Source organism: Lasioglossum baleicum, chromosome 5 (genome assembly GCF_051020765.1).
Source record: "Lasioglossum baleicum chromosome 5, iyLasBale1, whole genome shotgun sequence".
Taxonomy (NCBI): domain Eukaryota; kingdom Metazoa; phylum Arthropoda; class Insecta; order Hymenoptera; family Halictidae; genus Lasioglossum; species Lasioglossum baleicum.
This window is the reverse complement of record NC_134933.1, coordinates 6,008,820-6,023,228: the sequence shown is the minus strand read 5'-3', so window position 1 is coordinate 6,023,228 and position 14,409 is coordinate 6,008,820. Positions and strand designations below refer to the sequence as shown.

The following is a 14,409-nucleotide window of genomic DNA, read 5'->3' as shown; positions in this document are numbered from 1 at the left end:
CGATGTCGGACACTTGGGGTCCTTCCCTTGTCAGTACTCAAGTTAGTAAACATTAGCTCCCATTAGTACCGAGGCTCACTTCAATTATACGTATAAACATCTACTGCGAGGACGAAATACACAATCCTAAACGATGACAAAATAATGGCGAAAGCAACACAAAAGGTGATGAGACAACAGAAGACGAGATGCAAATACAAAAGAAGAAAGCAACAAGACAGACAGCGCATAGAACAGGTGGAAGATACTAATGATGAGTTCTCAGCATATCGACGCCTTTATAAATATCATTCGAAGTTTGAGGGAACTGTTTTACATTCCATTACGTTCCTGTAACGATTGAAAATATTGAAATTGCAGAATGAGGGCACAGATGCAAGCTACCTCGACGATGTCCGCGTCGATACTGAAATTGCGGAGAACTAAAATTGCCGAATGGCAGTGAACACCCTTTTTTCTCCAAGATCGAGAGCCTTTCTAATCCGCCGCCATTTCACGGCGGAGTGTTCCATCAGCGGCTGATCGCTGTAAAGATTTGTTCAAATCGACGTCGGTCCACGAAATCTTGGATTATCTCGCGACAGCCGATGGTTGTAGGGATCTCGTTAGGCTCGTGTCTCTCCTTTTTACAGCCCTCGGCAGGGCCCCATTTGACTGGCGTCGGGTCTCCCGTTCAGCTGGCGCCTTCTCTGCCAGTTCGGTTCGCTCTTCTTGCCCGGATAACGGATGAATAATGTACTCCCCGACCTCGGAGCAAACCTCCATGCAGCCTGAATGACAAATCAGTTTGCCGTCCGAGCCAGGTCACGAATCGACGTCAGCTTCTCCATCGCCTTTTTCCACCCTCCACCACCCCTAACCGAAGAACCTGAATTTGTACCGTCGATGCTGGAACAGCCCGCATCCGGATTCTGCGCCAGCTAGGTCGAGTGCTACCTTTCCATCCTTTTTTCGACAGGTTTCATTGATTAATCTTTGATAGCGCGACGCTTTGTGAGCCGCTTTGTCGATCCGGGAATTCTTCGACGACAGTAAAGTTGCAACGGTCGTGTGCATGCCTTGTGTTTTACTGTTGAGCTACTTCCGCTCTTGGGAGGTTAGAGGCAACCATAGACATATTGATGTTGGATTTATCTACGTTGGCAGGATTCATCATTTCGTCTTCCGTGTTCATAATTTGTGAATAAGCCGAATCCGATGAATTCACATTCTTAAATTCTCTTAGCCTGTCTGTCGCTTTAAACTGCATCTGCTAATGTTTGCTACAAGTGATGAAATCGTGAGAAGCGTTCGACGGTGCCGATCGCGAATCTATGTAGCTGGACAAAATTATTCTAGCATTATTTTAAGACTTAAAGCCGTAGTTAAGTAGGTCATTGGATTCGTCTTGACATCAGCTACAATTGTGAAACGTTTCACAAGTAAGTAAACGCTAACGTCTTAGTACGACAGTAATGGTGTTTTAGAGTTATTTAAATTGAAATATCTCCTCAACTACTAACTTTTCGACATACATAGGTTAGTACTTTTTTATAACGAATGTCCAGCTGCATCAACTGATGTATTAAAAAATACCTCATTCCATCTAAAAAAATGAAGGTGACCTTCATATCTCTAAAAAGAATTACATATAAACAAAAATTCTTTTGGTGTCGTATATGAGCCCCATCATACCATTCAACTTTTTCCTTCAGACATTTGACGTGTCTTTAAAAACAACAAAGATATTTAAATTAAATGTGATTATCGATCGTAATTTTGGTAATCAAATTGTGATGATCTCGGCGCACAGGTTCGATCAGTGATGAAACACAGCAATTTTGCAAATTAATTAGAAACTCTACGTTTCGATCCGGATGTGGATCTTCTTCAAGAGTAAACTTTTGCATTTGCTATAACAAAGAAATTACATTTGAAAATTATTCAAGTGAACTGACGGTAGGCAGTGTCTACCGGCATGGAAACAGTTCACTTTAATCATTTTCAAATGTAATTTCTCTGTTATAGCAAACGCAAAAGTTTACTCTTGAAAAAGGATCACATCAGGATCGAAACGTAGAGTTTCTAATTAATTTGCAAAATTGCTGTGTTTCATCACTGATCGAACCTGTGCGCCGAGATCATCACAATTTGATTAATGATATTTAAAAGGTGGTCAAGTTAAGTGAAATACCCGATATATAAGTACACAGTTAGGGATTGCAATCCCGCGCCATTTTCAATCCCGCGGGACTGAGTAAACACTTCTTCGAGTAAATGATCATTGACCCTTACCAACCGTTTCATTAGAAAAAAGTCCCAACATGTTTCGCGCTCTTCTGCGCAAATGTGATTTTCGATTTTTGTCCAGCTAATTTCTGTGTCTGACGATCGCTCGCATTATTTTTATGCATCCAGGCACCGCCCACGAGTATAATACCCGTAGGACATAATCGTTTCACGGAAGGAATCCGCGAGCATCCTTCGAGAGGTCGATAGAGGCTCCCCAAGCCCCGGTCCTCCCGCCTTTCAGTTAGCCGTCCGTAATACAAAGCTCATAATATCCGGCTGTGTTCGCCGGAGAGATGAGCTGCTCAGATACGGATAAAAAGTACGCAAGAAACTGGGGATATATGTATATAGTATATAAAATATATATATATACTATATGTATACATACACAGACGGCACGGTGGTCTATGTCTATAGAAATGAATTCCGTCGTTTTCAGTGAAAACGGACGAAATAAGGCGGACAAAGTGATCGGCAGGGAAAAACGCGGGCTCTCTCTCCACAGCCGGCAAATCCCATTCTACGGGAAACTATGTTAAAAGGCAGAAACGGGTGTAGAGAAAAGAACGTCTGAGGAGAGAGAGAAAGAGTGCAAGTAAAATGGGGGAGGGAGAGAAGAGGAACCGGTGCACCAACCCGTCGGAAGGGTGTATTGAGCGTAATGGGCTAACTCCGGTGGGTGGCAAAGGCTGCGGAAAGTGTACCGACTGCCGAATGGAACCATGAAAGCCAGTCTGAATAATTGAACGCCAGTCAAATTTACGTAACGAAATAGCGGCGAGGTGGAAAGTCGCGGAAATCGCCGATTTACTTTCCACTGAGATCTTGTTATCTAACAGGGCGGGGGCGGCGAGCTTCCTAAAGAGAGGAATTACATCTATTGCTCGGCCCTTGTTGCGTCAGAGGATACTGCGGGCTATCGAATTATCTCTCAAGTTTGTTCGAGGAACATGAAATATGACGACGGGCTGCGGATCTTATGCAGAATAAGAACGATCGGTATTCATTGCAAATTCAAGAGCTACGTAGACATTTCGTACGCGTTTAGATAATTTCATGTTTGCTCGTGTTTGTCGTAACTAGACAGCGGATTTTATGCATTTATGAGAAAAATGAGTAGGTGTAATTCGAAACATTAAAAGCATTCGACGAATTTATATCATTTTCAACCTGTCGAACATATTAAAAGAGAAATTTCTATGTCACTCCGGTTTGTTGCGATGCAGATGGAAAATTTGTTTTTTGCATAATGAACGTAATTTATACAAGAATTTGTACCGAAGGCTTCGGATAACCAAAGTATCGAAGCTTTCAAAGACTGATTAGAATATTGGTTACAGTATATGTATATTATAAAATATTGGTTGGAAAGATTTACTTCGAATTCGGTTTTACACGCAAGGCAGTAATTAATATTTCTCCAGCCAATCTTCGTCGGTGGAAAATGTTTAATTCGCTACTCCACGAATGTTTCGCAAAATGTACTTGAAGAGGTAAGCCGTGGGAAAAGAGCGGTAAACGCGCCACACAAAAATCGTGTGTTCCAGATTTAAATTTCATTCGAATTCCCAGGTGCGCACTTGAAACCGACCTCGCGCGCAACTGCGGGCTTGCAGGCTCGCACCGAGGCATACAGCTCCGAAAGATCGCGAAACGGATCAAGCCTCGTGTAAAATGAAATTTCAAAGAAATTAGGATAGAAGACATGTAAGAAGAGAAATGCGTGTGAAAAGATAGTTTTATTAACAGAATAAATAAAGTTATATGTATAATTAGTAATTTGAAATTGTGTATGGTGTTCTAAAGTGCACTTACCAGTTAAATCACGAGTTAAACCTTCTCTCTCACTTTCCACCACTGTCTTCTTTCCTTTCTTCGGTTTCTTCCGCAGTTTTTCCTACCACCGTCGAGTAGGAGGCATGATTCACCGCAGTTATACTCGCCGCGTAAATTTCGCGGACTGCGCGATTCGAACTGTCGAAGAATTTCCGGTCGAACTATAAACGTAGTTTCTAAACGCTCGCGAGGAACGGGGGAACGTGTTCTCGATATAAAGGCGGCCTTTGCCGAACACGCGGGACGAGACGGAGGCGTGAGACTGACAGAATTTTTCGAAAAATTCTACCGCGAACCCGTGAAATTGAATATTAACCGGGAATACGCGGCAGGCTGTGCGCGCGTTATGTGAACGTCGAAAGACGTACCCCGGGAAACGTGCGGCCGCGGACGTTTTTATAAAATATATGTGAAACCCACGTCGCTGGGAAATCGTCATAGATATAATAGAAAACCGACGAATATGGATGACCAAAGTATATGATCGAAAATGTTCATCCGGTTAGCCTATCCCTTCAACGCGACCTAAGAAAAGCAATCTGGATCCAATCAAAACCATCCCGTTCCCACGGCTGTTTGTTCCCAGAAGCGAAGTAACACTCTTCTGGGCGACGTTGAAGGATTCAAGTCTTGCGAGCGGGATAATAAAAAGCCTCGCGGGGAAAGGGTTTGGTTCTATAGGTCAATTTTTCTTCGCTAATTCTTTGCGCCGTGAGTAATTGCGACTCATGGTCGAAAGAGCCATTTGTACGGAAGAGTGGCGGAGTGGGGGGAGGGGAGGGGACGAGGAGGATGAAGAGAGGAGAAGCGGAAAACGTTTTATTAATCGAATCGGTCGGAATTTCTGTTTCAGAAGGTCGGCTGCGACTCGCGAGTCGGCAGCAACAAGAACACGGACGCGTGCGGCGTGTGCGGCGGAAATGGATCGAGCTGCCAATCGCGGTACTCCTGGAGTTTGGAATCGATATCCGCCTGCTCGAAATCATGCGGCGGAGGTTAGTAGTGGTTACCAAGTTCATTTACTTGAGCCGGCACGGCTCCCGCGCGCACGCCAGTCCATTTACATCGGCATCGGGAGCAATGAATTCTAATGAACTTTGCGCCCGAGAAATCGTTGAGCGTTCCGGACCCCCTTCCCCTCCTACTCCCGCGCTGTCCAAATTAATAACGGCTACTCGAAGTTAGACCGGCCACGTATTCAATTGTTGCGCCTTCGACGGAGATCGCCCCCTCGGAAGTCGCGAAGAATTTGCTTGCCGAACAATCTTGCTCGAGGAGGCACTCTAGCCCGGGAGTTTTTTTGTGAGAAGTCTCTTCTAATGTTCCAAACAATTCAACAGGACAGAGTTAGGTGTCTCGTCCTGTTCGTCACATGATTCTTTCGCGCAAAAAGTCCGGAGAACACTGGTCGAACCGGCGAGAAAGTGTACGAAACGGCGAAGAACGTTTCGAGGAATGAGCGATTTGTATCGCGGGGTGAATGCAGTTGTCTTTCCGGCAGGTTTCAAGCTGGCGATGGCGGTGTGTAAGAGCATGCCAGACGAGACCGTGGTGGACGACAGCTATTGCGATCCGGACAGCCGACCGGAGACGACCCGGATGCCGTGCAACACGCACCTCTGCACTGCAAAGTGAGTACTTTCTGACAAACGGAGCCCCGGTCTGGGTTCAGGTCTGCGTGCACACTATCCGCACGTCAAAGAACGTTAAACTATCAGCGTCCGCGGCGCGAGTTCTCGCGTCGAACTCGAGCGGACGTGTGGCGTATATGTGGAGCTGGGAATATAGGGGCTCGCCGTACAAAAGCGGCGCGCCGTTTGACGGATTGCTCGCGGATTTTTGCACGCATCATCGCGTGACAAAAACCGGATTCCATCGGGGACGACACTCGTGCCCGAGATATCGCGATTGCTCTTCGTTTCGATCGAACACCGTCTGGATCGGACTTCCGTGCCCTTCTCTCGGCTGTGTCAGCAGACTTTGCTACCCGGGGAGACGGACTGGAGCACCTATTAGATCGTCCAATAACTCGTGACTTTTCTTACGGCTAAGATTCGGTTTATGTGAGAAATGGAGGAGAAGAGTTCAAGAAGAGACACAAAATCCAGCGTCCCATAAAATCCAAACACGAAATATTTAAAATGTATTCTAAATGGTTCAATTTCCCTTCAGACAGATTGTAATAAACGGTTTAGGAGTCGGGCGTATTCATTTCGTAATTGAATTCGCTAAACACCTGTGTCGGTCGCAGCTCGAACAGCCTCCGTGCAAATGCGTTGATGTCTGTTTGTTTTTTAAATTACCAAATGCGGCACAATTTCGAAGAAACGAGCAACACCGTAAACGTCACCCTATGCGCTCGGAAATCCCAAAGAATGTTGAAAATCTTCGAAAGTCGTTTCATTCTGTAAGGGACCATCCGCGCTGCATTCGAACGACCGTGGAACAGTATCATTAGCGCTTTTTCTAATCGAACGATCCAATTCGTACCGACCGTGCCGAAGCAGTGTTCCGCACGGGTCCTGCTGTATTTCCCGAGGCAGGACATTGGGAATCGGAATTTCCACTTTTGGGATTAACGCCGGCCAATCTTCTCTGACCAATTTCCTCGCGCGGCCGCGAACAAAGCAAGAACTCCCGATTATTGTTGGACAAGGCGCGCAGCACGGCGCTCTTGCACACTGGCAAACAGGCAAACAGACGGAAAAGGCAGAGACAGAGACACGGTATGGCATGGCGGCGGACACAATGTTGGTGGTACGGGTATGCATGCGGGCGGGTTTCACTGCTCTGTGTAGAAATGGATACGGTGGCCGTGTGGACTCGCAATATTCGCCCGAGAACGATGGGCCAGAGCTTTCAAGCGGACTGAACGGCCATTAGTCGGGAGAACGAGAGGGAAAGAGCAAAAGCCCGGCGGGCCTCTTTCTGAAAGAGACCTGGAAAAACAAGCCCCGGTCCTTTCCGCAGAGATACACCCACTCCACGTTCCGTTCACCACCCCCGGCGCACTACCCCCATTGCGGAAAGCACCGATTGCGAACACTTTGCCCGCGCGAATTGTTCGCCGAATATCGAAACGCTCGAGGAAGTTAGTTTACCGAAATTACTGCGATCTATCGCGGATACTGTCTTCCTCGCAGTCCCCGGTGGCTTCTTCGGCTGCTCCGCGATTTTTAGGGGATGCTGCAGCACGAACTTGCTGTTAATACCGATAATTCGATCATGATGTCAGGATACATCGAATTTTTATTGGACGAGGTTCACGACACGAGCGACTGAAATCCGCAATTTTAGAAAAGCCTGATGGTGGCCAGTATTATTATTACTGTGCAATAGAAGGAATGTAATGAAGGTAGACTGCAATTAATCTCGAGGAATATTGACTGTTCTGGAAACGGTCTGCCATCCAATAAAATTATAATATAAGGAAAATAGAAAGCTGCTCCTGGAATGGATGGCATAGATTTCGAGATCTTACGAAGACTGACCTCCAAATATAAATTACTATTACTGGCCATCTTCAACTATATGTATTGTTGTAATGAGTTTCCTCCTAACTGGAAAGCCTCCTTCATCCACTTCGTTAAAAAATCTGATGGCAAAACTTTTCGACCCATTTCTCTTACATCATGCAAAAAAAAATTCAAAATTCAGCTGTTAGAATTGCACTTGGCTGTCGTAGAAGCACTCCTCTCAATGTAATGATAGCAGAATCCAAGTTGATGCTACTATCAGACAGGTCAATGTTTCTATGCGAACGATACCTTGTTAAAATTGTTTCAAAGGTTCCAAAATTTTTAATACTGTCACTAAATACTTTCATCTATCCAAAAGGAAACACTCTACATTCAAAAACAAAATTCTTGACATATGCATTGATTCTCTTTCTGAGCTAAAAGATATAACATGATCTCTAATAATAATTACAATTTATATTGCCATGATTTCAATACATTGTTAACATCCATCCCAATTAACACAATTCTGGGTTCAGAGCTTAGGTCCAGTTGATCCTAACCATCAAATTAAAAAGATCCTAATACGGCGCCATGTTGGTTGGTCTTGTATTTGCTACGACCTGAACATTCGTATTAAAATAGAAAGCTTGATTGTGTAATAATTCAGAGTGCCCAAAAGTTTCGGCAAGAATAGAACAGTAAAGCCCAATAAAACAATAATTATTGAACAGTGTTTTGCACTAGAACACATTGTCACTCAGACCGTAAAGATAGTTGGATATCTAATAAAATAGTAACGCACTTTTCCCAATAATTGTGGAGCCGAAGTCGAGGATCCAGAAGCAGGTGTCGCGGAATAATTAATAAATTTCAGAAAAGAGAGACCTTCCTGAACTCCTCCGCGCGAGTTGCGAGGATTCTGGCAGCTTGTAGATCGATTTTCTTATCGGCCGCTAATTACAACCGTATATTTTTATCGAAATTCTCCATCCCCGCGTCTCTCCTCGTTATATCGTGTAAAAAGCACGGGAAAGGTAATGCATCCATGCTCTCGCTCATCACGGCCTCCCTCGCGCGTACATCAGCGCTTTATACCCCGCTGCGAGCATTTTTTACTTTTTATCGTAACGTCGATTCGCGTGCAGCCGAAAAAATGAGACCGGGGAAAAAGGAGGCGTGCTGCCACGCTATCAGTTTCGTCTGGCGATGAAACGCTTGCTCGCTTCTTCTCTGAGAACTGAATCGTTCCGAGAATCATCTTCGAATCTCTGAAACTTCTGATTAGACCGCGAATTTTTCTTTAAAGTATCTTTAATTCCATCCTTAACGAAACATGAAACAAATGGTAATCTGGAAATGTTTATATCATAATAATTCGATCGTCCACTGTAAAATAAAATTGATTCCCATCTACAAAATCTAGATTGAAAGCCCATCGAAGGTTTAAACGATAAATCGAGTATTTTGACCACGTTGTGAACTGTGCGGAATTAATATGTTATATTTGAACGTCATCATTTTCGGCGTCGGCCAAGCTGATACGTGGAAATTATCGATCGCGGCACGCAATATTGAAAAACCCCATTACCCGTCGACCAAATACGCGGATTCCGAATTGTTCGGTAAAAATAGAGCCTCGTTACCATTTTCTACGATCGTCGCTGTACATTTCCAGCCTCGTCAACGCGGCGCAAACATTATTTTAAAAAGCCATTCCGTTATATATACAGACCGTTTCACTCTGCTGTGTCACGTGAAAATATTTTTATGATGAACCCAACGTTTTTCTTTTATGATAACGCGCGATAAAAGCGCTTCTATTCTGTGCGCGGGCATCGGCAGCCACCGTTTTTCGCTTGATACTGAAATATTCGATATAATAGAGCGCATTCTGAGAGAAAAATCTAGCTGACGGCTCCTCTCCATTGTAATCTAACTAACTGGAGACAGAGTGGACTAGGTAAATGTTGCGACACGATCGTTTTTTACGAAATTATGCGAATTTATCGAAGATCAGGAATTCAGTGATTCGCATAGTGATTCGGTTGGTTTCCCGCGGCGCAGAACGAAAAATTATGAACGTCTCTGGGCCGCGGAATGACGTGCCAACCATAAAGTCGAGTCACAGATGGGAGAAAGGAGAAAAGAAGAGGATCAAGGAAGGTATCGTCGGATCTTCCCGGCCTTGCGCTCCTGAAAAAGTTATTTAACGGAATTCCAGGACTTTTACGTTTGCCAGGAATGCGAATTCACGGTTGCGGAACGACTCCCTGTTTCACTCGATGATGCTTGTTGTACCACGCCGGTCGAAATTACGACCGGCGCGCGAGGAGGGACCAAGACAGTTTATTCACCGCGCCCACGGAATATGCTTTTGTTCTTGCCTCGCGGCTCACATAACACAGAAATTCGCGGCAATTTATGACGGACTGGATTCTCCGGCCGAAGACCCAGAAGAAAAAAGAAACCACACCACAGCGAAACTCCGCGAGGCTAGTGGAGGTCGCCTGGTTCAGCAATATTTTATTTTTCTGGTGCCGGGACGGAGAAACGCTGTGCTGCGATCTTCCTGGCGTTCGGTTGTAACATCTGGATGTTGATGTCCTGGGGTAAAATGACAAAGTGACGGAGATCGGTTTGGTTTGGAAATTCATCGGTGCTGGCACCGATCGAACTTCGAAAAAGGAGGAGGTTACTCAATTCGATCTCTATGTGCCTTTTTTCCGCTTTTTTTCTATGTATGTTCACCGATTACGCCAAGATGGATGGACCAATCCAAGCAAATAACCAATAAGACCAAAAAACCATCCAACGGTGTTCTACAAATTCTGCTCGTTCCACTAAAAAGTGTGAAATAAAAAAATTTTATTTAAAAAAAATTAAACCGACTTCGAAAAAATGCACTAAAAGGTATGAAATAGTTTCCATTTAATTTATGTGAATACACACAAACTTAAATACAATGCAATCTTTTCGGAGGTGGCGCAAAATTGAAAATTTTCCGAATGACAGATGTTGCTGATTATGATTTCATTGGAACTTAGAAATCAGTAGGTGTGGGAAGAGAAGATACATTAATATGTGAAAGCATGTAGAAGAATTTAAGGATTTTCGTAATTTCCAGTGTCGAAAATTTTCAATTTTGCACCGCCTGCGAAAAGATTGTATCGTATTTAAGTTCGTGTGTATTCACATAAATTAAATGAAAATTATTACATACTTTTTAGTGCGTTTTTTCGAAGTCCGTTTAAGTTTTTTTATAAAATTTTTCAATTACTCGCAGGTCATTAGGGGTCTAGAAATTTCAGTTCTTCTTCATCAACTGCTGTCGATGGAACGTTCAGTCACGCGTTCTAAACAATGTTTCCGATATAAAGTAATCACAGTTGGCGAAACTGCAAAATGTTGTACCAAATTCTAGAAGAACGAGCACAGAGTTAAGTAACGCAAGTACCGAAAATCACTTCGAGACGGTACAGTTGTAACCCGAGCCAGTACAACTACCTTAAGGAAATCCAAGAGAAGGCTAATTCAAGAAGTCAAACAAACGTTTATATTCTGCGCTCCCGCGATTCGAAACGCGAAAGTTCACGCGGTGCAACCGTTCCCGATAAAACGTAACGATCGGTCGGAATAACGAGAAGCAGAGAACGAGATAGAGTGAGAGAGAGAGGAAGAAGGAGGAGGGAAAGAACGTCCCGAGGATATTTTTTCGCAGAAACAATCTTAGCTCCCAGGAACGATACAGCCTGTTCTTTGTCCGGATAAAGGAGAACCCATTCTCCCACCCCCGGGGGGATAAAAAGCGTAGCTTTAAAGCTTGCTCCCGATGAGAATCGTTCGCCGACCGAGCAGACACTACGTCGGCGACGCAGATCGGACAAAAAATACCAGCCACCAAACCATTCTCGAATGTACAGCTGAATATACAGCCGCGTTCGAAACGTAGCACGTCGTTCGGACGTTGTACTACACAGGACCTGTCTCCCTTTGTGATCGAAATTATGGTTCGACGTCCACGAATGGCTCGATGATCCGCCGCGACAACAGCTCCGCTCGCGTTTATCTCTTCTCAGACATCTTCGAGTATCGGCCGATGCTAGTTATCGATCGACTTGGCGGCGGAGAGCCCGCGCGTAAATATCAGGCTATAAACCTTGCGTTTATGCCACTCTAGGAAAATCTGTAGGCCATGCTGCGTCAAAGGTTTCTTACGCGGCCGTTTGCTTTTTGCTGAGAAAGCGATGGTTCGATGAAGTTTAGTTTGCTCATGGGGGATGATTCTGCGCCAAAAGGCGGAGGAAAATGTAGAATAGAGTTTTCCATTGAAACATTAAATAAATATCAAGATTGTATATATAAAATTTGGAGTGAATTCAATAACGTTTGTAAATCTTATTATTGTTTTGTAAATATTATTAAAGAATTTCTATTCTGATAAGCCTGAATATTTCGTTGAGCGACAGATAACTTTTCTAGAATAAAATTTGCAACAAGCCTTCTCGCAACACCCGACAAAGATGGCCGCCCGTGCGACGAGTGCCTCGCAGACGCAGAAACGCGTCTAGATTAAATCGGGGATGCTCGTTTCGGTTCGTTTGCCGACAAACAAAGACCGTTTCCCGGGGATAATTTATGCGAATTCCGTGAAGTACGCGTCCCCCATTGTCCCGGGGTCGGCCTTCAGCGTTATTATATGCGCCCGAAGCGCGAAAACTTCGCTACTTCGATGATGCACGTAACCAGGAACTCGCGGGGCTGCCAACCAGAACTTCGAGTGGCTCGGGTTACTCGAACTCTCGTTTAACTTTCCGCAAGAGGCGAGTCACGCGACTGATTCCAGGCACATTTTCCTCTTTACACCCTGGCAGACCCGCGGGGGATGCTACCTCGAAACGGGACCCCCTTGAAAACGCAAATACAGCCTCCGGTAATAATCAACAAGATCCTCATAGTTACCAGAGATACAAGACCGTGCACTTAGCTGACCAGTTATAACGAGTTCCCTGCACACTGACGCGACGTATTGATTCAGTCGAGTCCCACTGATGCTCAAATGAAATCGTCAGGCCTTCTGTGCAATTCTTGGCAGGGAGCTTGTTAGAAGTACACAAAGATTTAGTGAAATTAATTTATGGTACTGTATATTACACTGTGTTATACAACGCCAGTTATCTCTGGCATCGTTTCGTCCAGTTGTACAGACGATTAATTACCGAATTGACAGTGCAGCCAGGATTTTGTCGAGAACATGTCGCTCGAGTGGCTGCTGGTGATACAGTCTGTTTCGTGTCTTTGAAGCGCGAGACATTAGCCCTTGCATGATTTAGTAGAAGATGGATCGGGGGACTAATCGCTGGGGTTGTTGGACAGGTGTTTAGCCGGGACCATCACGTGCAAGTAATTGAAACGATCAACCAGAATACAGTGACGCGCAAGTTAATCTATGCAGCGGTAGTTTCTTGACACTATAATTCCAGTAGATTATTTTCGACGCATACTAGAGGACGAGTTGTTCCGAAATAATCAACAAATTGAAGACTACGCGTACTACGAATTAATTTGTGCACCTAATATCATTTGATCGAATCAGACGCGAGAGTCCAAGTATCTCGAAGAAAGAAGACACGATTTGTTGAAGCGAAAGGGAGGAAGCACTTCGGACCATGAAGAGTTAAGGCCACTTTAGCATGTTTCGACAGGCGTTTTGTCAGGTCGCGTCTAATTGTCCTTCTCCGTTAATCCGAAGACTCTGCCAGCGGTCCATTGAGGAGTTTACCATCAATTACAAGAATAATGTAACCGACGTCGACGCGTTACACGAGCCGCATTGTGATTGGCACGCGACAAACCAGTCGATCGATGCAGCCAGACCGTCCGGTATCGCAAGATTAACCGTCAAATCTGCCGGAAGGCGGATAATAGAATTTAATTGGGGGTGTAGCCCTAGTGCGACATGGAATAATGGCCGCTGAAGTATTTAGTGGCTTAATACACAGTTGCGGGTGGGCGGCGGTTTAGGAATCCCGTCCCTCTTGGGGGAAACGGCTGAAACGTCGACCACTTGCGCGGCCCGGCCGAACCGAATTAAACTAAATTCTCCGGCCGTGGCAATTAGCACCAATTTAACGTTGACGAGGCCTCACTCCACCGGTGATTTATTAAACGACAGGCGCGGAACGCGAATCGGCTCGAATCGGCTCCGACAACGTCGCGCGACGTCTCGATTTTTAAGCCTCCCGCAGGCCGATCGATCCGGACCCTTCGGTTTGCAACACGGGTACACGTAATTAACGTGCCACCGACTGTTCAATTATTCATAATCCAATTACCGCCATTGTCGCGAAGTAATCTTATTTCTATCGGCGGTTTGCTCTCGGCCAACCTTTTCGCTACTCCCGCTGCGAATTCTCGTTAGATTCTGCTCTACTGGATGAAATTATGTGTATGCTTTTCACGATTTTATAACAGTCGGATCTAAATTCATTTAAATCCTAAAAAGATTGTATTTCTAGTTTGCTTACTTTTGGTGAACAAATTTATTTAGGGAAAAATGATCAGAAGATGAAGAAAATGTTGAGAAGCAAATGCGTTTCTCGCGATTCGAAACAGCTAAATGAATCCATCTCGCAGGACACCGTCGGCGCCAGAATGGATTCTGATCCATTCACAGCACGATTCTCCCTCGCTTCATATATGTCCTACTTTTCAAAAGCGTAACAATCCATCCTAATTATCCGCGGAGACAAATGATTGTCGGGAACAACGGGGACAGGTTCATCGAATGGGGCATGTTCATTGAGCTTCTGCATTCCGGCCATTATATCGGTTTCCATGACGA

At 44.8% G+C, this 14,409-nt stretch overlaps 1 protein-coding gene across 4 annotated transcripts in view; it reads left to right on the top strand.

The window, feature by feature from the left end:
* The window catches only part of Nolo (ADAMTS-like no long nerve cord), a 295,981-nt gene that overhangs the window by 247,368 nt on the left and 34,204 nt on the right, over positions 1-14,409 (top strand). For all 4 annotated transcript variants that reach the window (XM_076423268.1, XM_076423270.1, XM_076423269.1 and 1 more), the window contains exons 7-8: positions 4,961-5,102; positions 5,609-5,738. In XM_076423268.1, the coding sequence (XP_076279383.1) occupies positions 4,961-5,102; positions 5,609-5,738 (272 nt within the window). The remainder of the gene's footprint in view (positions 1-4,960; positions 5,103-5,608; positions 5,739-14,409) is intronic.